At 36.7% G+C, this 25486-nt stretch overlaps 1 protein-coding gene across 3 annotated transcripts in view; it reads right to left on the bottom strand.

The window, feature by feature from the left end:
• Nucleotides 1-2714: 2714 nt before the first annotated feature.
• Nucleotides 2715-25486, bottom strand: part of XIRP2 (xin actin binding repeat containing 2) — a 316801-nt gene continuing 294029 nt past the window's right edge. For 2 of the 3 annotated variants that reach the window (XM_055123445.1, XM_055123446.1), the window contains 2 exons: nt 11837-11970; nt 2715-4603 (listed from right to left, as the gene is read on the bottom strand). In XM_055123445.1, the coding sequence (XP_054979420.1) occupies nt 3103-4603; nt 11837-11970 (1635 nt within the window). In that variant the 3' untranslated portion in view covers nt 2715-3102. Of the gene's footprint in view, nt 4604-11836; nt 11971-15514; nt 24879-25486 lie in introns of all 3 variants that reach the window. The other variant, XM_055123444.1, reaches the window with a different exon arrangement.

Here is a 25486-nt window from a genome sequence, read left to right as displayed (position 1 = left end):
GAACATACATATTTGGAAACATGGTTTCTAAAGAGATAATTAAGTTACAATGAGGTCATTTACGGTGGGCTCCAATCCAAATATGAAGAAATTTGGACACAAGTGCACAGTCTATACAGTGACAAGACTTACTTACAAGTCAAATAGGCCTTGGACCAAAACACTTGCTGACAGCTGACTTTGGGTCCTAGCTTCCATAATTGAAAGAAAATTAATTTGTTTTCTATACCAACTAGTCATTTAAGTTTTGTTATAGCAATTCTAGCAATCCAATATACTGCCTGCAGCCATAAAAAAAGTTATAGGATTTTAAATTTCTATTTTAAGTTATACTTTATTAATGAATTTCATTATTTATTTACCTAGGAGATGTTGTCAAAATTAGAATGAACCAATATCTATTACTAAATAAAATGGCTTTTAAAATTTCTTACATCATTTGAATTATTTAAGACTTCTACATGTTATCAAAAGAAGGTGATGCAGCCAAAAATTATGATATACTACTCATGATTTAGAAGATTCAGAAACACTTTGGTGATCAAATAAAGGGTAAATAGAGGATCAGAAAATACTTTTCTCTTTTCCTGGTATGTATAGTATCCCATTTTAAAACCAAATTTAAACATGCTTGAACAGAGGACCAAATTACAAAGATTAAGTGGTTAGAATCTAAAGATAGAAATTAGTAAAATACCTTTTTGTGTGAGGGGGGGCAGGGATGGAGGTGGGAGGGATGGATGGAGTTTGCCACATACGAGATGCTCAGGCCTTACTCCTGAGTCTGTGCTTAGAGCTTGCTCCTGGAAGTGCTCGGGAGATCATTTGTAGTTCTGGGGAGCAAACCAGGGATGGCTACATGCGAGGGAAACTCCTTAATCCCTGTATTATCTCTGGTCCCAATCAGGGGTACTTTCAAAAGAGGATAACTGACATTAGCACATATGGAAACAACACAATTAGAGTGAAACCTGTGGTGAGTATCACAACCAAATGTGTGTTTACCATAATGTAACACGTGTGTGACCCTAATCATCATAACAATAGCAGCAGCAACAATGGGGAGGTTAGGGGGAGAGAAACTATACATTAAGATATTATACTATGATTTTTCAAAAATTATTTACATGTAGAATCTTTAGCATTACCTTAGCATAGTACTCTAGAAATCAGGCTGTGTCATGAAGAGTAGGGTAGGGCAAATGTGCAATCATTCAACTTAAAATATATATGGTAACCCTACCACATGCCATTTTCTTAATCAAATTCCTCAGTAGTCTACCAAATAAAGTAAAAAAAAGTATGTTCTGAAGATAAGGCTTTTTGTAGAAGCAATTAGATTTAAATGAACTCAAAAATGTAAGCTTTGTGTCTGATAGAACCAGTTTCCAGCTAAGAGGACTCAGCAATTTGCCACATTAAATGAAAGACCATGACAGAAGTCAGTATCTGCAAGCCAAAGGTCGGAGGCTTAGAAACATAGTCCTATTGTTATCTTGGGCTTCCAAAATCCAGAACTTTGATAAAGATCTATTGTATAAAGTAGTATTTCTCAACTTTTCTGACGTTTTAGCCCTCTTCTACCCTTGTATTCTTTCTGTGGTTTGTCATACCAGTTGTTCCTTGCAGATTTTTGCTCTGGCCGTTTACATGATTTTCACCTATGTCCCCTTGGAAAATCTCAGAGTCAAACAGAGATGGCCATATGGAACTCGATTGAGAGAACTATTTTAAGCCAATCAGTAGTTTGTTCTGGTAGGTCTCTAGCAATGTAATAATGCTGCCCTTATAAAACTATTGAGAACATATGAGAGAGAATTATTTTTCTCAAAATATATAGATTTTTTTTTTAATTAGTCACTGTGAAATTACAAATTTCAATGTTTGGGTTTCAGGCATATGATGTTTCTATACCCATCTCTTTACCAGTGTCCACTTCAAATTAATGCAAAGCTATTCTTTTATGTTCATGATATTATTTTCTCTCAGAATAATCAAATGTGTAATTAGGAAAGGTAAAAGTCAGCAAAAAATTTAGATGCCAATTTTCAAATGATGTTTTCCTAAAAGAACTTAATTCTATGAAATAAAAAAACAGTAAAAATGTAGCAAAATGATTTATACATTTATCAATTGCATATAAAAAGCAATACAATATGCAATATTCATAATTTAATTAAGTACATTAAAAAATTTACAGTTAATTTGATGTCTGAGCTTGTACTCCACATTGTTCTGGAGTAAAATTAACTCTTAATTGAAAGTTTATAGACACATTATGTGATAATTTAATATTAAAAAACATCTAAAGAACCAGAATAACACATATCTTTAAAAAGCAGAAAAACTTGGGGCTGGAGCAATAGCACAGCGGGTAGGGCATTTGCCTTGCATGAGGCCGACCCGGGTTCGATTCCCAGTATCCCATATCATCCCCTGAGCACTGCCAGGAGTAATTCCTGAGTTCAGAGCCAGGATCAGAGCCTGTGTATTGCCAGGTGTGGCCCCAAAATAAAAAAAAAGAGAAAAACACGTTTTATATTTTATTATAATATGATATCTTGGATTTAGTACTTATTTTCCCCTCAGGACTATATATATTTGAATATATTAAATATTTCCCCCAAGACAATACTTTTTAAACTGTGGAAAACTTATTATTAGAGTAATAATAATACACATACCAAAAAGAAAAGAAACACAAGTGATTTGGTTTTCACCCCAGGTGATTTAATTTTATTTCAGCAGAAATTATAGAGAAGATATAAGTACTGTGATAAATATCATGAGTAGAGAATTTTACCAATGGCAGGTTACCAAAAAAAAAAAATAACCAGCAATAAAGGGAAGTGCCTTTTAATGAAAAACAAAGCCATATTGTTTTATCTTCTCATTCCATTCAGAACAAAGTAGTTTCAAACTAATTAAGAAAAACATTATATAGAGTAATACAAGGAATATCCCATTGTGATAGACATGAGATTTCTGAACATTACATTTATAGCAAGTTCAACAAAATATTATCAAAATCCCTGAAGTCTTATTTCAGGCAATCAATATTTCTCAGTGTCGGAGTGTGGATTGCATGTGGGTAGAGATGTTTTACTCTGTGTCACTGTAGCATCTATTCCTTTTGATTTGCTCTTCCACAGTGAGTTGTGTGGACTGAACCTCCATGCTGAGAAATGGAGGTGGCTCAGCTGCATATTCACTGCTCAGGGCATCAAAAGTTGTGTAGCCATTAATGTGACTTGCTTCTACTGCATCACTGTGCCAGTATTTCATGTCTTTTCCAAATTTGTTTAAATATACACAGGGCATGGTTTTAGTTGGACATACGGAATCTGTCAAATCATGGTCAGAAATGTTCTCACTCTTCTTGGAAAAAGCAGTGATTTTCACTGTGTTAGAAAAGAAAAAGTGTAAATTTTTGTTACTTGAGTAGTTGCCTTTCATGTTTAAGATACTTGTATCTTGACAGGGCATTGAAGTTTTTTCCTTTACTATGAATGCACTCTTGAGGCCAGATTTGGGAGCAGACTGCACAGAACTGCCAGCAGTACCTCTGTTGTCAGTCTGTTTCTCCAGAGCCACAGCTACTGCATTTCTCGAATATGTCTTTTCAGATTCAAATATACCAAGTAACTCTGAGATCCTAGAAGCGTTTTCTAAGTTTTCAATTTGGTATTCACTTGCAGTGCCATTTGTTTCACTTGACAGTGGTAATAGATTAGGAAATTCTGAAATAGATGTCTTCTGCCTGCAATTATTCAGATATGAGACTGCTACATAATTGTTATTATTATTCTTATTCAAATTCTCTTTTTGATTTTCAGACACCAACTCATTTTCAGTGTTAGTAACCTGTAAAACTTCCGCACCATGAGGTTCATTAGGTTTTTCATTTTTCTCCTTCTCAGCACTCTGAACAACCACATTATTGTTGTCATTAAGATCCATTTCACTTTTCCTTTTACTCTTTGTATCTTCAGCCTCATTCAGCTTATCTTGCACATTGAAATTCCCTTCTTTATTCTCATCATTCTTTGCTTCATATATCTCTACTTCTTTGATTCCTATAACATCCTCTTTCTGGCACAGATTGATGGACTGCCGATATGGCTGCGGGAAAGAAATGTTGGCTTGTTCTTGTTCTTTGTTTTCCAGAGTTTTGAGTGATTCATTTTTAAATTCAGCAGAGGTCTGAGTTGTTATTCCAGGTGGCCACTTAGGTTTAAACATTTTGAGCTCTTCTTCAATGGGAAAGGTTTTCTTAGGCATTTCTCTGGATGGGGGCCAAGTGATTTTTAATTTTCCCCTCTCCATGAATTTTCTCAGGTCATCCCTGTGTCCTTCACTGTTGCCACCATAAGAATGTTTGCTAAGGTCTCTAAGCATGGGAGTATTTTCTGCACTATTTTTATACATACTTGGGTCTTCACTGGGAGTTAAGTCCACTGAACTGCTTTGATTTTTACAAGTCCACAGGTCCTTATGCTGCCTGTGTCCAAATCCTTCATCATAATTTCCTTTAGATTTGAAAAGTTGTTTAAAGTGAGGTTTACAATATATTTGTCCATGAAGTGATGCATAATTTCCCAAACTGTCAAGGAGAAAACAAATTAATTTTTGAGATACACAAAGAACATTCACAGGGAATTTATGTACAATAATTCAGTAAGTTAACTTACCAACAAAAAGAATGTGTTTATTAATTGAAAATTCATTTTAGATAAGAATTTTCATGTATGTACTACCTATACACTACATGATGTTTGTGTTGGTATATTTAGAATATTTGATGCATGTCAGATTTGAATATCATAGGAGTCATAGTGTACTGCATATGTAGTGATGATAAAAAAAGACAGGACTGATTCTTTGCTAACTCAATGATTTATGTGAAGGGTTGTGATTTTCATTAAATACTAAATAGTACATCAACAAAAATCAACAGTTTGAGCTTCCTTGATAACTGGACTTTGAATAAATTCAAAAGCTATCTTATGCAATTGTTTATTTGGCCTTGTTAGGGAGATCAACAATTATAGTTACTGTTAAAATTGAAATCAATTTTTAAAAATGGAGCAGCATGATTTTTATAAAATATCTGAATTTCCACATACAAAAGAGTATATTGACCTGATAGTAAAACATTAAATCCAACCATTATCATTTGTGGAAAAGCTAAGTGATAGAGTATCTCTATCAAATTTCCAAATACAAGGAGGTAAGAACAAACCAACAGCTAAAAGACTAACATGATAGACATATCTGTAGAAGTAACAGCAAAGGAAGCAAGGTAGGCATCTGATAGACCCCAGCAGTGGCCACAAAACATCCAGTCAACATTTCCTAGAAAGTATAACAGGCCAATCAGAGAGTGGCAGCTAAAACATGGAGGGAGTTTGAACTTTCCAATTGCCAATGAGATTAAAGGCCTTGACAAAAGATACACTGAAGAGATTAGGGAAACCAAGCTTTCAAAACTCTCTGAGGATTTAGAACAGAGTACCACTATAAGAGAAATATGGGACTGTAAAAACTTGAGTAGGATAATAACAGAAATAAAAAAACACAGGCAACCAACATAGGGGAGAGGAAAGAAGGCAGAACGTCCCAGAAATAATTATTTTTTGAAACAGAGTGTGAAAGCAGGGTGCTGTAGTAGCTCTGTGAAGTTAGGAGAGCTATCTTGAATTTTGTATCCTTCCAAGATGTGTAAAAACTAATTATATATAAAAATGATCAATTATTAAGGCCAAATTATATAGAAAAATATAATCATGCAAAAATGTAAAGGGTACTATACTATGCCTACAGACATGCACAGCAGGAAGACACGCTGTCAAACATAAAATGTTTAAGGCACATTTTTAAGTGAGTAGACTTAACATTTTTAAGTTGTAGACTAACCATAAAATACAGAAAGCACAGATGAAACTCTAATTATAAAAATTTATGGACAAGGTATCAAAAATCAGAAAAAGTTGAAATACATGGAAAAACATCTCCAATAAAACCTAAAATAAATTCAGAGGAAAAAGTAGGAAGAACCCTACATGACATTGAAGCTAAAAGCATCTCTAAGGATGAAGCAGCACTGACCATGCAAGTGGAAGCAAACATAAACAAATGGGACTACATCAAACTAAGAACCTTCTGTGCTTCAAAAGAAAGAGTGAACAATTTACAAAAAAGAGCCCACAGAATAGGAAAGAATATTTACCCAGTACCCATCTGATAAGGGATTAATATCCAGAATATACAAGACACTAGTAGAATTGTACAAGAAAAAACCTCCAGAAGATCTGGAGCTATCATGCACGAAACGGACCCTCTGCTCCTAAAGACTATGATTCCAGAGGTTTCCTAACCCAATTTGGCACCCAGAAAATGGCGGCGGCAGCAACACCCACGTGGCGAGAGCCACCTTCTAAGACTCCCAACCCAGAGGTATGAATTGTGCAGTTTTGTGGCTCATAGGTGATCGTGGGAAGTGGGCGTTACCAGCACGCCCTAGACCCAGATAAGATCCGGAGCTGCTGAGTGTGAAACGGACCCCCTGCTCCTAAAGACTATGATCCAAGAGGTCTTCTAACCCATTTTGGCACCCAGAGCGGCTTCTTACAGAAATTCGTCTAGACTCTGAACTGAGCTAAAATATCAGAAATCCAAAACCTCATAGCTCATAGGGTCTTCATTCTCAGCAATGAAAAGGAATTATTAAATGACGCTTTTTCAGCAGGCCTGATTGTTGGGGGGAAATTCCAAACAATAATAGTGAATTCTTTATTGAAATATTGAATGTATTCAAAGTATAGAGAGAATAAAGTAAAGATCATTAGCTACTTAGGCGGGGGCTTGTTGGGAGGGGCTATTTTGGGGTTCTTGGTGGTGGAGCATGTGTACTGGTGAAGGGATGGGGGTTCAATCATTATATGACTGAGACTTTAACCTGAAAGCTTTGTATTTTTTTCACAATGATTCAATAAAATAAAAACTTAAAAAAAAGAGAAAAAACCTCCAACCCCATCAAAAAATGGGGAGAAGAAATGAACAGAAGTTTCCTCAAAAAAGAAATTCAAATGGCCAAAGGGCACATTGAAAAAATGCTCCACATCCCAAGTCATCAGGGAGATGCAAATCAAAACAACAATGAAATATCATCTCACACCACAGAGACTGACACATAATCTAAAAGAACAGAAGCGACCAGTGCTGGCATGGATGTGGGGAAAAAGGGATGCTCTTTCACTGTTCTTGGGAATGCCAACTGGTCCAGCCTTTCTGGAAAACAATATGGACAGTCCTTCAAAAACTAGAAATCGAGCTTCCATATGACCCCGCAATACAGCTTCTGGGAATATATCCTGAGGATGCAAAAAAGCACAGTAGAAATGACATCTGTACCTATATGTTCATTGCAGCACTGTTCACAATAACAACCCAAGTGCCCTAGAACAGATGACTGGTTAAAGAAACTTTGGTACATCTATACAGTGGAATACCATGCAGCTGTTAGGAAAGATGCAGTCATAACATTTGCTTATAAATGGATAGACATGGAGAGTATCATGCTAGTGAAATGAGTCAGAAAGAGGACAGACATAGAAGGACTGCACTCATTTGTGGAGTACAGAATAATATCACACGAGGCTGACACCCAAGGACAGTAGATACAAGGGCGAGGGGGATTGCCCTATAGCTGGAAGACTGCTTCATGAGTGGAGGGGAGAAGGCAGATGGAATAGAGAAGGGATCACTAAGAAAATGATGGCTGGAGGAATCAGTCGGAATGGGAGATGTGTGCTGAAAGTAGATAATGGATCAGACATGATGACCTCTCAGTGTCTGTGTTGCAAACTATAATGCCCAAAAGTAGAGAGAGAGTATGGGGAATATTGTCTGCCATAGAGGCTGGGGGAGGGTAGGAAAGGGCACGCATACCTAGGATATTGGTGGTGGGGAATGTGCACTGGTGGAGGGATGGGTGTTTGATCATTGTGTGATTGCAACCCAAAAATGAAAGCTTGAAACTATCTCACAGTGATCAATAAAAAAAAAAAAACTAAAATAAATTCAAGTTCAAAGAAACCCAATAGAAATTATTTTAAGAGGAGAATTTGGGGAACAAAAAAATAAAACTTTACTGTGAAAATGAAAAACAGAAAAAGATATGAAAGAAATATAAATATTAAAAATAAGCATAAAACATGCATAGTATGAGTTCCTGAAGAAAATAAAGCAATAAAACAGATTATATACCAAGAAGTTATAGTTAAAATTCCATTATAACAAAATTTGAAAAAGCATGCTGAATAACAAACATTATGAATGGAATGATCAATGCAAAGAGCCTGCTATTCTTTTAGATGCATAGTAGAAATGTGAAGTGGTGTGGTAACACATTTTTAGAAGAGGGATGAAATTGTATATTTAAATGTATATAATCCTATAAACCAATAATAGTATAGTCCTAACTTTGAGAACATTTCATTGTTTTGAGGCTGGAGAAAGCAGGGGACTTGCTTTAGAGAGCACATAAGGATGCTTGACTCATATAAGAGAGTCAGATCTGACACAGTTAATGTCCAAAAGATGAGTACTAGCCTAAAAAGCAGTTAGGGGAGGAGCATGGGAAACCCTTAAAAAGAATATAAATATAAATTTGGAACCAAGAGTAGATATGAAAGAGAAAAATTAATAATTTTAAGAAAATGAAAGAAATTCAGTCTTCATGAAAAGTGACATTCAACAAGAAAAGGAATCAGGTAAAGGAAGGACTAGGGATGAGATCCTGTCTCTAAAGTTAATATTCACTGTTACTGTCATCCCGTTGCTCATCGATTTGTTTGAGTGGGTATCAGTAATGTCTCTCATTGTGAGAGTTATTGTTTTTGGCATATCGAATATGCCCCGGGTAGCTTGCCAGGCTCTACCGTGCAGGCGTGATACTCTTGGTAGCTTGCCGGGCTCTCTGAGAGGGGTGGGGAATTGAACACAGGTTGGTTGCATGAAAAGCAAATGTCCTAACTCTGCGCTATCACTCCAGCCCTAAAATTTATATTAAGATATTCATTTTTTCATTTATTAATTTTTTCACTGCTGGGTGTGATAAAAATATGTTATGGCCACCAGAGAGATAGGGCGCTTGACTTGCACACAGCTGACCCAGGTTCAATTCCCAGCACCCTATATGGTCTGCAGACCCCTTGGAGAGTGATTCCTGAGTGCAGAGTTAAGAGGAAGCCCTGAGCACTGCTGGTTGTGACCCAAAACTAAAAAAAAAAAAATCACTTAAAAAAATTAAATTCTCTTGGCGCTGGAGTGAGTAGGGTGTTTGCCTTGCACATGGCTAACCCGGGTTCAATTTCTCTGCCCCTCTCAGAGAGCCTAAGAAACTACCGAGAGTATCTTGCCTACATGGCAGAACCTGGCAAGCTACCCATGGTGTATTCGATATGCTAAAAACAGTAACAAGTCTCACAATGGAGACATTACTGGTCCTCGCTCGAGCAAATCGATGAGCAATGGGATGACAGTGATACAGTGACAGTGATTTTTTTAATAGAGGAAGCTGATGTTTTTACTAGGAAAGTGACCTCAGAGTCGTATTTTTTAAAAAAGCGTCCTTACTCTATTGGGTATGGTGTTAAGGTACAATGTATAGCTAGTAGCAGTGAGAAGTACCAGGGAGACAGGGATACTGGAGGCAGGGAGACAAACTAGCTAGAAAGGCAATTGCGTTGGAACAGGTAAGAGAAGGTTTTTTCTTGGGCAATATTGTGGCTATGGGGACTCAGAAATATACACAGTTTGATAGATACTTATGGGACACAAATTATATTACTTGATAATTCGGTATAGGGAATGAAGGAGTGGAAGGAGTATCTTATCATTGAGCTAATGTTAAGGTCATTTGCTAAAACAGTAGCATACAGGTCACATAGTCATATGAAATTTAGAGAGATGATAAAGGCACATTAAATTTGTTGTAGTTGTGAGGAATCAAATTAGAGATGTAAGCATGTCCTCTCTGATACACAGAGAAGAGTGCTGGGCTAGCTGTACTCATTACAACATGAATAATGGTTAAAGTAAGGATAGAAGATGTGGTAAACTAGAAACAATACAAATAGAAGAAAATGTATGAAAAGCAGAATTCACAACATGGGTAATAGTTAAAGTAAAGATATAAGATGTGGGCTGGAGTGATAGCACAGCGGGTAGGGTTTTGCCTTGCACATGGCCAACCTGGGTTCGATTCCCAGTATCCTATATGGTCCCTGAGTAATGACAGGAGTAATTCCTGAGTACATGAGCCAGGAGTAACCCCTGTGCATTGCCAGGTGTGACCCCAAAACAAACAAACAAACAAAACATAGAAGATGTGGTAAACTAGAAAAATACAAATAGTCAGAAAAGCACATATAAAAAGCAGAATTCGAGGTTGGAGCGGTAGCACAGTGGGTAGGGCGTTTGCCTTGCACGTGGTCGACCCGGGTTTGATTCCCAGCATCCCATATGGTCCCCTGAGCACTGCCAGGAGTGATTCCTGAGTACATGGGCCAGGAGTAACCCCTGTGCATCGCCGTTGTGACCCAAAGAGCAAAAAATAAATAAATAAATAAATAAATAAATAAATAAATAAATAAATAAATAAATAAATAAATAAATAAATAAATAAAAATTTAAAAAAATAAAGAGCAGAATTCAAAGCAATTCATACATTTTGGTAATGAACAGAGTTACCTACAAAGGAGTCTGAGAAGGAATAGCCAGGAGGTAGTAGGAAATCAATTATACTCTACTGTCATAGAAATCAAGGGAAAACAAGGTTACAATGAGAGACTTACCGACATTTAATTTTGTCAAAGAAGGTTAAGGAAAATATAGTTGTGAGAAATGCACCTGAATTTATTTATTGTACTTAGCAAAATAATTACAATTTACCATCTCAGACTACAGCCACACAAATGTCACATTTGTTTAAGTGTCTTTCTTTAAGCTTTTGACAATGAGTGCATCTGACCTGTGTTACAGAGTGCTTCTACTGCACCAGAAAATAAATAGCACTTATCTAAAACTACATGAATTTTATTTTAAATTCTATAAAAAAATATCTTAGATAATAAAGCATAATTATGCAAAGGTAACATTTGGCCCCAGTGTGAATATGAAGGTCTACTAGAATACAGTTGGCCCCATTAGCATTCAGCCACATTTCTCTGTACAATTACTATTGCTACTTTTGCACTCCTCTGGAAAGTTCAGTAGTAACAGAAAGAATAAGGATGCCATGCAAAGTTGAAATTATTTCCTATCTTACACAATACATAAAAATGTTTGCTGATTCCTAAGTCTAGACTTTATAATAAAATAATAACTTGAAATTCTGATTTGCACAATAATTTTTTTAATTGTTGTTATTTACATGATCTCTAAGTTTAGACAAGAAGGATTCCCCTTTTTTAGGAAAGGCTAATTTCAAAAATAAACAGGCTATAGTCATCTTGAGCACAACAGAACAAAATGTGATCACATCGTCTTTGGTGAAATAGCATTTATATGAAACTACATGGATTTACTCTGAATTATTTTAAAAAAAAACTAGACAATACAGCATAATTATGCAAAGATAAGACCTAGCCCAAACATGAGTATGAAGGTCTATTAAAATATAACTTTTTTAAAAAAGAATTTAAAATAAAATTCATGTAGATTTAGATAAATGCATTTTAACTAACGGTGACAAAATTGAAACAAATCTTCAACACAGTATTAGACATGGGGCCTATTTGACCATTTGTACCACAACTGCAGAACATCTTACCTTAGTTTACTGCTGCAATGTCGACATCGGAAGCAGGATTTATGAAAACTCTGCTTGTCTGCGACTAAACACTCCATTGGATAAACTGTCTTTTGACAAAGTATACATGTTTCCTTGTCTTGGAGAAGCAGTTTCTAAAAATAAAAATTTATAAAAGCTTGTGTCATATTGCTTTTTTTCTAAAAATTAAAACTTTATAAAAGCTCATATCATATTGTTTTATCACATTAAAAAGCACACAACAAATCAAAGCAACAGTAATATATTAATTGGCCATGAAGTTAAATTTGAGAGTTCTAAGACTACTGCCCTTGTCTTGTTCCAAACTCTGTATATGGTATCCTGTCATCAGATTTGAGGTTCTTGAATAATTACATTTATCTCAGGGTCTCTACTATACATTGTACAGGTTGAGTTTTGGGGTTGTTTGTACTGTTGTTCTGTTTTTTGTTTTGGGGTCACACCCTGTGGATCTTAAGAGTTATTTCTGGCCTGATTCTGTACTGTAATATCACTGCAGAACAAAGAGCGGTACCAGGAATCAAACGCAGGTTAGCTGCATGCAAAGCAAACACCTCACTCACTGTGCTATCTCTCCATATTACCCACTCGTACAGGTAGACTGTTATGTAAGGGAATGTATATAAATATGTTTCTTAACTTTAAGTTATTGAAAATAACATAAAAGGCAAACTCTGCCATGGGGGAATTCTGAGAACTTATTCTTGATCTTCCATTCACACACACACACACACACACACACACACACACACACACATACATACACAGAGGTTTACACCTAATTTGTTCAAAGTTGTTACTTTTTAAAAGCATTTGGAGAAAATTCTGTAAAACCAACTTTTTTTTTTTGCCACATTCAACTGTACTCAGGGCTTGTTACTGGCCCTGTGCTCATTCCTGGCAGGGTTAAGGGAACATATGGGTGATAGGGTGAAATCTGGGTCAGTTGTGTATAATGCAAGTGTCCTACCGGCTATACTATCATTCTGGACCACCAAAATATATGTATTTTTAAAGTAGAAGATACTTTGTTCAAAGTATGTTCTTGATTACTTAGTGTGACATTATGACACCAATTCTTAATATTAATACCAGACACATGAAATATACATATACATATATACAAAGTCCTTTTTTCCTCAATCTAAATTGCTTTAGGTTTGGGGACCTATTGAATTTTCATGTTTTCCTTTTACAATCTTCCCATTTCTTCCCTTGATCTAAAGTAGTATTTTTTAGCTGCTGTTCTGAGGACCCATACCGCCAAAAGTTACTGTCACTTTGCATATAGTATGCCCGGGTCATGCAGTGACTACAGAAAACTCCCAGACCTGCAGAAATTGCTGCAGACTTCCACTAACCTGACTTCTGGTGGTTGAAACCACTAGAAGTAGCTGCTGTCATTTTTTTCTTTCATGTGAGTGTGAGGTCCTATGGATCACAGACACTACTTTGCTAGCCAGAGTTGGCCTATTATTTCTAAATTGACACAGAATATCCCCCCCACCAACATTGTTTTGATCCTCACAACAATCTCCTGAGAATAAATAAGAGCAAATAGGATCAGAATTGCTTACAAAAATAAATGTATAATTTAGTGCTTTGATACCCAATTTGGGCAACTGAGAGCTCTTCTTTTTCTCTATTTGATTCTAGTAAAGGACATATTTCTATATGTAGCAATAGTTTCTTCATAATAGTAGAAATAAGTACCAGGAGATTGTTTTCATGGCTTGGAGGCTGGTCTCTCATTCTGGGTAACTCAGGGAAGGGACCACCAAGTAAAATGTGGTTGAAGGTCATGTGGGGGAACGGTGATGCGGGCCGAATACAGACTAGAGACTGAACACAATGGCCACTCAACACCTTTATTGCAAACCACAACACCTAATCAGAGAGAGAACAATAGGGAATTCCCTGCCATAGTGGCAGGGTGGGGTGGGGGGAGACGGGAAGGGGGGGGGAGGGATGTTGGGTTTACTGGTGGTGGAGAATGGGCACTGGTGAGGGGATGGGTTATCGAACTTTGTATGGGGGAAACATGAGCACAAAGATGTATGGATCTGTAAATGTACCCTCACGATGACTCTCGAATAAAAAATAAACTAATAAAAAAAATAGTTTCTTCATATTTTCTATCTGTTTTTAGCAACCTTAACAGAAACTGAGCATCCTGAGATTAACTAGACAGTTTTGCTTAATTATAACAGGAGCAAGAATATTAAGAAATCATATTAACCTGATAAACTAGACACATATGTTCTAAATGTGATAGAGTATATTTATTGGTATTTTACATTTGTTTGTCATTTATTTCAATCTGTCAAATGAATGAACTAATGGTGCACATTATGTCAGCCCTCTTTATGGTGAAGCCTCATTAATTGTACAAGGCAAGAGGATTTAAAGACACAAACTACTTTAATGTTAAAAAATACATTTTCATGTTTTTTTCCATTCTAGATAGCAACTTCATTTAAAGGTTCTTTTTTTAAAAAATTAACTTCAGGCACTCAGTTTACAATACTGTCACTTGTAGGGTTTCAAGCATAACACATTCTGGCATGGCCCCCTCAACCACAGTGTCCACTTTCTTCCACCATTGTACAGTGCCCAACTCCCTCCTAATCCCACCACCCCTTCCTTGCAGTAAGCTTCCTATAAAAACCAGTTTCAGTTTCTTTTACCTTTCGGCATTTGATATTTCCCTACTGTGCTTCATGTTTTAAATCTATTTCCAATATGAACAAAATTGGAGACGGAGAGATGGTAAAGTTGACAGGGTGCATGCCTTGCATGAGACCAATCTGGGTTCAATTCCTGCAACCTATATAGTCCTCAGAGACCACAAGGAGTGAAAGCACCACCAGGTATGGTTCCTGAATCCCAAAATCAATATATATATATAATCAAAACAAATAATTATTAATCATGTAATATGTAAATAAGACCAATGGTACTATCATTTGATATTTATTTTAAGAAAAGCAAAAATTATCTGTTATAGAAAAAAGTCACATTAGATAACACAAACTCCATCTTACTTAATACTAACAATTACATATTTGAAAAGTCTATTCCTATATTTTTATCAGTGATGTCAATCAATGAAAGTCTTACAGGGCATAGGAAGAGTATAACTGATTTTTTTGTTATTATCATTCTGTACTGAATTTAAAAGCAAATACCATTTAAGCCTAGCACTTACAAATGTCAATAGTAGGTTAAAGGATGTTGTATAAAACAAATGAATGCAATAAAATTTTTTATAAGAAACCGTAATATTTCCTGACTACATAATTCTCAAAATTTATAAATTTCTGTATGGTCATTCATATTACTATAAGAATAATTATTTTACCTGTGGTGCACTGTCTTATTTACCTTGATACATACAGGTCTTACTGATCTATAGGAAAGTGTTTGTTATTCTCACACAATGCCAGTGATTCATTTCAGATGCTTTCGTAAAGAGGTTAGTAAAAGCATGAGCGTCTTAAAGAGAAAGAGATCAGCATCTAAGGAGAGTTGTTAGTTTTAAGTTATAGCTTTTGGTTATTTGCACACAATCTTTCAACTGCAAATCATCTTAGCTGTGGAATGCATGCCTTTAAGTGGATTAAACTGCTTTCACACTTTGTAAGCGTATTCATTTACCATGTCTGAATGCAGATTCTTCTTGAAAGGTGGTTCTCATCTCAGCTGCCAGAGCATCTGAAGCTGCATATCCCTGGTTTTTAAAAACTCTTTCACTCTCTTGCCATGTCTCTTGAAAGTTTCTCCGGAGTACTTTAGGTGAATCAGATATATCTAAAATGTGGCCAGCAATAACATCTTCATAGGTTGGTGGGGCATGCTTAAAGTCAAAGCTAGGTTTGCTAGCTTCTGAGCTATGCGAAGAGACTGTTATCTTTGACCCAACAACTTGACTGTCAAATCCGTCCACACTTGAGAACTGTTCCCTAAGAGATGCTGTTTCAGACTGTTCCATGGGTTGCATGACAGAAATCTTTTCTTGTGACACGCTATCATGATCATAAGGGAAGCCTGTGAAATTAGTATTTTCTAAAGATGATAAGCCAAATTCCTCCTTACAAAATGTACGGCTTTCTTCTTTTATATTATGGTTTGCTTCTCCATTTGTAAAAATTCTTTCATTGGAGACTGCTTCAAAAATTGGGCCCTCCTTAAATTCCTTGAACCATCTATTTATCTCATTCTTATGCTCATTCATAAGATCTTCAGCCAGTTGAGCAGCACGATTGGTTGTTTCATATCTCTCAGTGTGCTCTGACATGTGAGGCCCTTCAACTTTGCGGATGATCTCGACTGCATCAAAACTCTCAGTATCTGGCACAGTATGATTAGTGACATTTACTCCATCCTTGTGAACGTACGTCGCTCTCTTCTCCACTTTCCGAACTTTCTCTTGAGCTTCCACGGATTCTCGGAAGGAACTGCTATCAACATGATTTACACTTATAGGTATTGTGATTGTAGGTGGAGAGTCCCTCCCACGAGATTCTATCTTAATTTGACGACGAAGTGTTGCAGGAGATGTGATGATCTCAGACTTTGTCTCCACAATTGGAACTGGAGTTGCTGATGGACTTGGAATGCTACCCCTGGATAACTTTGCAGTGGTGTCTTTGAGTTTTATGAGTTGCTCTGAGCGACTCCTGGGTGGAGAAGGGGAAGTATTTGCTCTGTGAATCTTAGATATTTCTGTCACGGGTTTTCTTGGTGGGGAGTCAGCAAAACTCTCTTTTTTAGGGGACTGGGAAATACCATCCTTACTAGAGGTTTCTGTTCGCCGGGCTGTAGACTCAATGGTTATAAAAGTTGGTGATGGTGGACGTGTTTTTAAAGTGGGAGGAGAAATCTTCCTATCTTCTAGTTTAATTTCCTGATGGGTTTTCACAAGATTTTGAGCAGTTGCTTCATGATGAATTGCTTGCTGGTGGTGCTCTGTTTTTTCAATGGTTGTATTTTCCTTCTTTTTAGTGTTGTTATTAGAGCTGCCATCAACATTAGCGATTTTAGATAATGTTTCATTTATATTACTAGTTTTATTTTTCTGTTTTCCTACTTTGGAGGATTTCATAGCTGTTTGAATTGTATTTTCACAGGACAGAAGCATAGCCTCTGCTTGTGTTTTAATATATGTTATTTCTTCTTTAATTTTTTCTGCATTTTTCTCCATAGCAATGTGAAGCCCATGTTCTTTCTTTTCTTCACTTAATAGCCATGCTGGAATAATATTTAAAAGTGTCTGAAAAGTTTTAAGACCATCTTTATTTGGCTCTGCTTCAAATTGCTTTACCCTAGACAAAATGTGTTGTAGTTCTTCACGTTTTCTCATGAATTCCAATATATTTACAGCACATTTTCCGTCATCCTGCTGAGATTCTTTCACAGAGGAAAACAAAGATTTGTTCTGTGTAATCTCTTGCTTTGACTCTCTAGTATTAGAAAAGACTTGTTTCTGTTGTACACCCTTGACTCTAAGACATTTTTCTTCCTGCAGATTATTATATGGCTGGGGCAATTTTTTATGTTCAGCTTGAGTTTTGGAGGTCTGTATTTGTGTTTGCCGAAAATCCTGAGCCTGTGAATCAAGATGTGTATCAGCAGCCTCGTGTTTGACTTCTTTCTGTACAATTTCATTCAAATGTTCCTGTTTTCTTTCAACCATTAGTCTCTCTTCTCTGGGATCAATCATTGGTGTTCCCTGAACTATCCCTTCACTTCCTGAACGTTTCTCCCCCTCAGATTCTCTAACTTCTTTTTGCAGTTCATGATCTATGCTGAACTTACTTTCGTGGCCTTTCTTTGTAGAATCCATAGGTAGTGTTATTGTCACTCTTTTCTCCTTCTTCGGTAAGTCACAATATTTTTTATCCACAGGTTGTTTATTACGACATTCAGTGCTGACCTCCGTTTTCTTATTTTGCTGGTACTGTTCTTTGGCCTGAACATCAAGTTCAGATTGCTTTTTATGGCTTTCAAAGCTTCGCACCATTTCATTTAATTTGAGATCTAGGCTTGGAAGCTTGATGGTTTTAACTTTGAAATTTGGGAAAACTGGCTTGATTTGGAGCAAGTTCAACTGATCCAGGCCCTTCTTCTGCTGTGTTTGTTGTGTGCTATATTCTTGGTGATTCTGTTTAATTTCACAAGCTGTTGTATACTGTTTAATGTCCTGTTCACTCTGTGAAACGTCTTTTTTCATAGTATCTTTGTTCTCAGAGTCTGTAAGTACATGGGGGAGCTTCTTGGCAGCAATTGTCATTTCTAGTGTGGTAGAGACCTCGTTGTCATTACATATTTCTACTAAGTGAGCATTTTTTTGACGTTCTAGGTTAGGCTGATCCTCAGGGACCACTGAGTCCATTCTAGGTTGGGCAACCTCATCTGTGTTCTGTAACGGCACTTGCTTTTCCAAGTCTGATTTATTTTGATTTGGGTTTTCTGTTTTACCTATGCTGTAACAAGAGCTACCCTGTTTTTGTTTTTCAAGCTCTTCTTTTTGTTGTCTGTATTTTTCTTCAGCAATCATCAAAGGTGTCTTAAATTTTCTCATGTAAGGTTTTGGACTTTGTTGACCTAAAACTGCTGAAAATGAATGTGATTTTACAAGAGGTGCTACCTGTTTGCCATCGAGTGGTGAAATTTCTGGAGCTCTCTGTAGAAGAGATGTTGCTGAGGGCATAGATAATTGTCTTTCATTTAGCATTTTTCTAGCTGAGCTATGCTTCATCTCTGGGTATTCACTGGCTATCACCATTTTTCCTCCTTTCTGGTCCCTTGAAGGAGGAATCTCACCTTCCACATCTGGCAATGAAGTTTTTAATTCCATTTTTAAGGAGCTATCATTTTTCGGATTAGCTTCTGGTAACTTAAAAAATTTGGGTTTGGGCAATGTGGGTGGTGGTACACGCTTCTGTGATTTTTCCGTTAGGGTTTTAGAATGAGAAAGAGTTTGCCGAGAGCTTAAAGTACCTTCTTGAAAACACTGTCTGACTGTTTCACTGTGCTTTTCTAGAACAGAGGAGGACAGATCTGCCGGTTTCAGAGACTGAGTTGGAGGAGGGAAGGGTGGTTGATACATGGATACACATTCTCTTTCTGACTTCTGATCCTCTGCTGGTGGGGGAAGAAGGAGTCCTGGGAAACTTTCAAACTCAGTCTTTATTTTTTCTGTGGAGAGTGAAGGAGGAAACGTATTTTTTTCAGGCAACATCATTAAAGGCGGTGGAGGAGGAAGAGGAAATTCAATTTCAGATGATGCATTTGAAGGTGGAGGAGGAGGTGGAGATGGAGGTGGAAGCGGGCACTCACTTTCCTTTACATTACTTTCAGGGTTAAGGCTGATTGAATTCAAGGACATTTCCATTGCCGTTTTTAAGTCTCTAGAAGTATTTGTCATCATTAAAAAGTCCTGGCTACTGAGATGAACATCTGTCTTTTGCTTTATGTCAGTTGTCTTCAATTTATCATGGCCTTTTTGGGAGACTTTTGTTTCTGTTACATTTGATATGTCTTGATCTGCTGGGAAATTCTGCAACACTGGTTGAAGGTTTACATTGTTTCTTTTCACATTTTTATTTGAATATTGCATTTCTTGCCTTACCAAAGTTTGCTTATGAAAGTCCCCTGTAACTTCACAAGCTTCCTCAACTAACTTGTTGGCTGCAACCTGGGTAGGATAGGACTGGAAGCCCTGTGTATCTGTTGGTATTTTAATATTTTTGATATTAGAATTCTTCATAGGGAACGGCTCAGTCTTTTGGTACTCATTTCTCAGTTGGCAGGTTTGTGTTTGTTGGGTTCCTACTGATTTTTTACTTGCTAGGCTAGAGTCAAAGATGCTGTCCATTTGCTTTCTAGCTGTCTCTGATTCCTTGGTTTTCAGAATTTCCTTATTTGAAAGAGTTGAAGCCAATTGTCTGCTCATGTGCTCATTTCTAAGATGCTGCCCTCTTGTGGTCTCAGTCCAGAAACCTGATCTGTCCTCTGATTCCAACATATTTTTTATAGCTTCGTGATGGGTGGTTGAATTAGATAGTCTTCTAAGACTTTTCTCAAGAGCATCATTGTTTTGTTCACGGTCTATGACAATCTTTACGGTGCCCTTGGGGGCTTTGGGAAGATTAACCCCAGTTCTTCCTCCTATTAAATTCTCATGGCAACATTTTCCTGTATTTTGATCAAGAGCGTCTGTTTTCCCTTGCCACCACTTGGTTGCTGGCTCAAATGGTCCTGGCCTCGGCTGAAGAATACTTTGTTTGTATCCTTGGAGATCCACTGGAAGACGCTCTGGCTTCTGCTCTCCTGAGTATCCGGCTTGCGCATTTTCTATGATTCCACTTTGCTTATCTACCTCTCTGAACGCTCTTTCTGCCTCTTTCAGATTCCTTAGTGATGTTTCAAGGTCTTTTAGGAGAAGCTCCTTCTTCAGGATTTCTGCCCTTGTCTTTGCTGTCTTTTCAAGGCATTCAATAGCTTGCTCAATATCCACAGGGATGGCTTGGGGCTGCTTAGATTCTTTACATTGCTTACCTGATTCATCAAGTGATTTGAGTATGTCCAGTGTGTCACCTTTGATAATTTCTTGAGTTTTAGCCATATTTTTCTGATTTACAGCCTGGTTGAGGGAATTTAAGGTTAATTTTAAATCACCTTTTGCAATTTTTTCTTTGGGTGTGTTATAAGATGTACTTTGAGGTTTTGTCATAAAAACCTTAACTGTATTATGCACATCTCCTGGGATGATGTCAGTTTCATTAACTGTACGTTCAACCTGAGGCTGCCTTTTCTTTAGTAACAGTTTTGTGCCCTGTACATCACCACCAATTATTTCTTCTTTTTCTTGCTCCCTAGCTGTTAGTGTTTCATTTGACCCTGTCTGGAGTTGTTTGAGATATTCTAAAGCTCCAGTTTCTATGCATGTTGTGAAAAAACGAACATTTCCCCTCTCTGAGGCATCAATTTTCGCCCTTTCAGAAATTGCATTGTTCGATGTGAAAGATAGCAAATTGTGAATGGTTCCTCTAACATCGCCCCCTTTTACTTTTTCACGCTCAATTGTGTCTCCAGAATTTTCATGCAGAAGACAATAGAGAGTCATTTTAATATCTCCTCGTTCATCTTCCTGAATTAAAATGCCTTTCTTCACAGATCTTTCTGCAGAGAACAGATTTTTTATTGCTTGCTGTACATCACCCCTCACTATCTCTTCCTTTTCAGCATGATATTCTGTTGATCTGTTCAACAACTGAGTTTTGGTCAAATTAACATTTCCCTTTTCCTCTTCACTAACCAAGATCTCTCTTTTTGTGCAGTCTCTGTTGGAAAGAAGGTGCATTATTATATTTCTAAGATCAACTCTGATCATTTCTTCTTTCTGTATCTCAGGGGCTGCTTGATTCATGAGCTTGTATTTTGCCATCCGAACATCCCCAATTTCATCAGCTTCAATGATGATTCCAGGAGCCTCAATAAACTTCTGAGAATAGAGTTCTTTCAAGGTTTCTTTAATGCTTTTGCCAATAATTTCCACCTTTTCTACTCTATTTTCATGAAATTTGTGAAGTGGTGTTGTTTCAAAAAGCCATGTAGTTGTCTTGACATCAGAAGAAGGAAGTTTCTCCTTGGTAATATCTGTGATGTTTTCATCTGCTTCCTTAATAGAATCTAAAGATTGAGTCTCAAAAAGCCAGATTGCTTGCTTAACATCACCTTTATGCATATTTTCCTGGGTGACCATTTTGATATTTCCATTTTCTGCCCCTTCTCCTTTCAGTTCATCTAGAGTGTGGGTTTCAAATAGCCACGTAGATATTTTAACATTGCCCTTTTGTATTTCATTAACACTTACTGTTCTTATATATTTATTCTTATGACAGTTTTCAGACTCAAAGAATTGTTTACTTGTCTTCACATTCCCACCTTGAATATAGTCTACAGTGGGCATAATAGTGTGCGATTCTTCTGAAATCTGATCCAGTGGTTGGGTTTCAAATCTGTATCTGACAGCACTAACATCGCCCTTCTGAATGTCTTCTTGTGTGACAGATTTAATAACATACACACTCTCTGATTCATTAATTGAATCTAGTGGTTTTGTTTCAAAAAGCCACCTTGTCCCTCGTACATCTCCGTGAATTACCTCTTCCTTTTTAACTGTTGTCACTTCATGATAAAATCCTTCTCGGTCCTGAATCGCATAAAGTGGTTGAGTTTCAAAGAGCATTCTGTAGCTTTTTACATCACCTTTTATTGCTTCTTCAGTGAGTGTTTTCTTGGTGCTGATATGGTCACTTTCTTCTTTAATTTCATCTAAAGAAAATGTCTCAAAAATAAAGCACCTTTTTCTTACATCCCCACCTTGGATGTCTGTCACTGTCTTCACTAATTCATCCTTTCCTTGGTTTTCTTTTATCCTGTCAATAGGTTGGTTTTCAAAAAGCCACCTACAATTTAAAACATTTCCTTTCTGTATATCATCAGTCTTTAAGGTTTTGATCTTTTCCCAAACTTCCTCTGATCTGGAACTTATGGCATCTAAGGGCTGATTTTCAAATTTGTGCCTCATGCTGGAAACATCCCCAGCTTGGATATCAATTTCCACGGTCTTCGTTTCCTTTCCTTCGTCTCCTTGTATTCTGTCCAAGTTTTCTGTCTCAAAAACATGGCATGCTGTATGAACATCTCCACCTTGTATCTCCTCTTGTTTTACAGTTTGCAATTTGACTATTGCTTCAGAGTCATCTTTTATGGTGTCAAGTGACTGAGTTTCAAAGAGCCAAGTACATGTTTTGACATCTCCCTTATGGATTTCTTCATTGTCAGGCATTAAAGAGACTTTTTCATAAAGAGACTCCATGGGCTGGGTTTCAAAAAGCCATCTACAGGTTTTAACATCTCCTTTCACAATATCTGTAGTTTGTTTGGATTTACTTTCTACTTCTTCCACATTAGTAGTATGTTTTATTGAATCGAGAGGCTGGGTTTCAAAAAGCCATTTAGCAGATTTCACATTTCCGGTCTGTATTTCTTGAGCAGATATTCCACGAATAATTTGGAATTTATGAAGACTCTCATCAAACTGGTCAATGGGTGTTGTTTCAAAAAGCCACCTGCAGCTTTTAACATCACCTCTTAAGATTTCCTCATGCTTGACCGTCTTTACTTCATGATATTTCCCATGGTGATCTTGAATGGCATAGAGCGGTCTGGTTTCAAAGAGTGATTTGTTTAACTCAACAGCACCTCTTGTGACTCCTTCTACCTCAATCTTATGTGATGCATCATATTTAATTAAATTATTAGATTCAAAGATATGTGTGTAATTTCTGACATCACCTTTGTCAATTGCCTCAAGTTTTACTGTACGTATGCATTCTTTTTTATCTTGTCTAATATCTTCTAGAGGCTGAGTTTCAAAAATCCATTTTTGATGCCTAACATCCCCCTTTTCTTCTTCAGAGGCAGTGATTTTTTCAAGCTTTCCTACATCAGGGCTATCTTTTAAGACCTCAATTGGAAATGTTTCAAATAGATGCTTAGTAGCTTGTACATCACCCCCTATTATCTCCTCAGATTGCACAGGTGCTGCAGCAGAAGTGTCTTTTAGAATGTCTAGTGGCTTTGTTTCAAACATCCAACACTTTCTGGAGACATCTGCACCTATTATTGCTTCCTTTTCAGTGATGGCCTCTTCCGAATCTTCTTTTATTTTCTCCAAAGGCTGGGTTTCAAATAACCACTTTGCTCTACTCACCCCACCTTTGATGTTTTCTTCTATGGATATTCCTCGGACAACTTTAATTTCTGTGATATCCTTATTAATTGTATCCAGGGGCTGTGTTTCAAACATCCACCGTGCTGTTCTCACATCTCCTCTTTCAATATCTTCTCTGTGAACAGTTTTAATTTCTAGCATTTGACCCAGTCCATCTCTAATAACATATAATGGTTGAGTTTCAAAACATTTTATACTTCTCTTAACATTTCCTTTAATTTCTTTGAGCTCAGATTTGAGTTGCAGTAGGTAAGCTTCATCCACTGAATGAAGCTGTCCAATTTGATCCAGCTGTTGAGTTTCAAACATATATCTGACTGTCTTGACATCTCCCCCAGTTATGTCCTTCATTGCAGTTACTTCTGGTTCTTCTTGACTCTGATGCATTTTATTCATAGAGTCCAGTGGCTTTGTCTCAAACATCCACCGTGCTGTGCGAACATCTCCTCTGGCCATCTCAGGAATTTTTTCAGCATTTTCTTTAGTGCCATAAGAATGAAAACCCAGTGCATCTATAGGTTGAGTTTCAAACATCCATGTGGTATATTTCACATCACCACCCGCAATGATTTCTTGATCAGTGATGCTCTTAGAGATGTTATCTTCATCCTGTGCATCACTATTGATAGAATCTAATGGCTGATTTTCAAAGATCCATCTCATAGACTGTACCTCCCCCTTCAAAATTTCATCCCACTCTATTTGTTCTCTTTCTGAGTTGAAATTTTTTTGAGAACTGTCAATTGTATTTTCAAAAACATACCGAGCTTGCTGCACATCAGCTGAAAATGAGTTCCCTGAGTTCACTTGACTAGAAACAATATCAGAAACCTCATTGATATAATCTTTTTCTAGGTTTTTTCTTAACTCAGGATGGATGTGTTTGTATAAACGGTTTAACTCGTACAAATTTCTTTGCTTGGAATATAATTCTTTGGGGACTGGTGGCATTCTAGGAGAATTAGGAAATTCAGGGGACTGGGAAAAATCTGTCACATCTATTGAATTTTGAGATATATCAGGTGGTGGAGGAGGAAATTCTTCTGTGTTTCCTAAGGAGGTAGCCTTAATTTGTGCCAGAAGTGAGGAAGAAGCACTGTGGTCACTATATCTTGTGGTTGATACTTCCTTCCTCTGGCTTGTTGAAGTACAAGAAGTGGAAGAGGTACCCACCACTGATGATGGCTTTAAAGTATCTTCATATTCACTTTCAATCTTTAAGGGAGAAAAAAATATCAAATCTCATAAAGACGATGTAATTGTGAAGACCTCCTAGACTATCTTTCGTCTCTTCATTTCTATGATATCTCCATTAGGAATAGTAGTAAACTCCACTAAAAGACTTACATGGTAGCAATACTCAGTACATTTTATGATCATTTTTATAATTCACTTTCACTTTTAGAATCATATTTCCTACTCAATATGTCAATAGCTCAGTATTTTAACATTTACAGATAATCCTGAAATTTTTCTTTATGTAACGTGCTAGAGTGAAACAATAGGGTGTTAATACACTTTCGAAGGTTTTTTTTTTCTTTTGGAATTTTAAGAAGAAAAGAATAAGTATCTGACATTTAACATTCATTTTATTTTAGCTAATGTCAGTTACTAAACTTCAGATCATACGTAATTTTTTCTTCCCTTATTTTCTCTACTGAAAAATGTTTTTTACCTTTCTCTTCCTCTTTTCTTATACACAATATTTTTCTCATGGAACAGATTAATTACTGATTTGGGATTTTGTTGTTGAAAAATCACAACATTCAGTATTATGCATTTGAGTCTGGTTTTATATTTAATATTTTCACTTAGAGAGATTA

The sequence above is a fragment of the Sorex araneus genome, chromosome X (genome assembly GCF_027595985.1).
Source record: "Sorex araneus isolate mSorAra2 chromosome X, mSorAra2.pri, whole genome shotgun sequence".
Classification (NCBI taxonomy): domain Eukaryota; kingdom Metazoa; phylum Chordata; class Mammalia; order Eulipotyphla; family Soricidae; genus Sorex; species Sorex araneus.
Note: the sequence above shows the minus strand (reverse complement) of the source record. Positions and strands in the feature narration are given on the sequence as shown.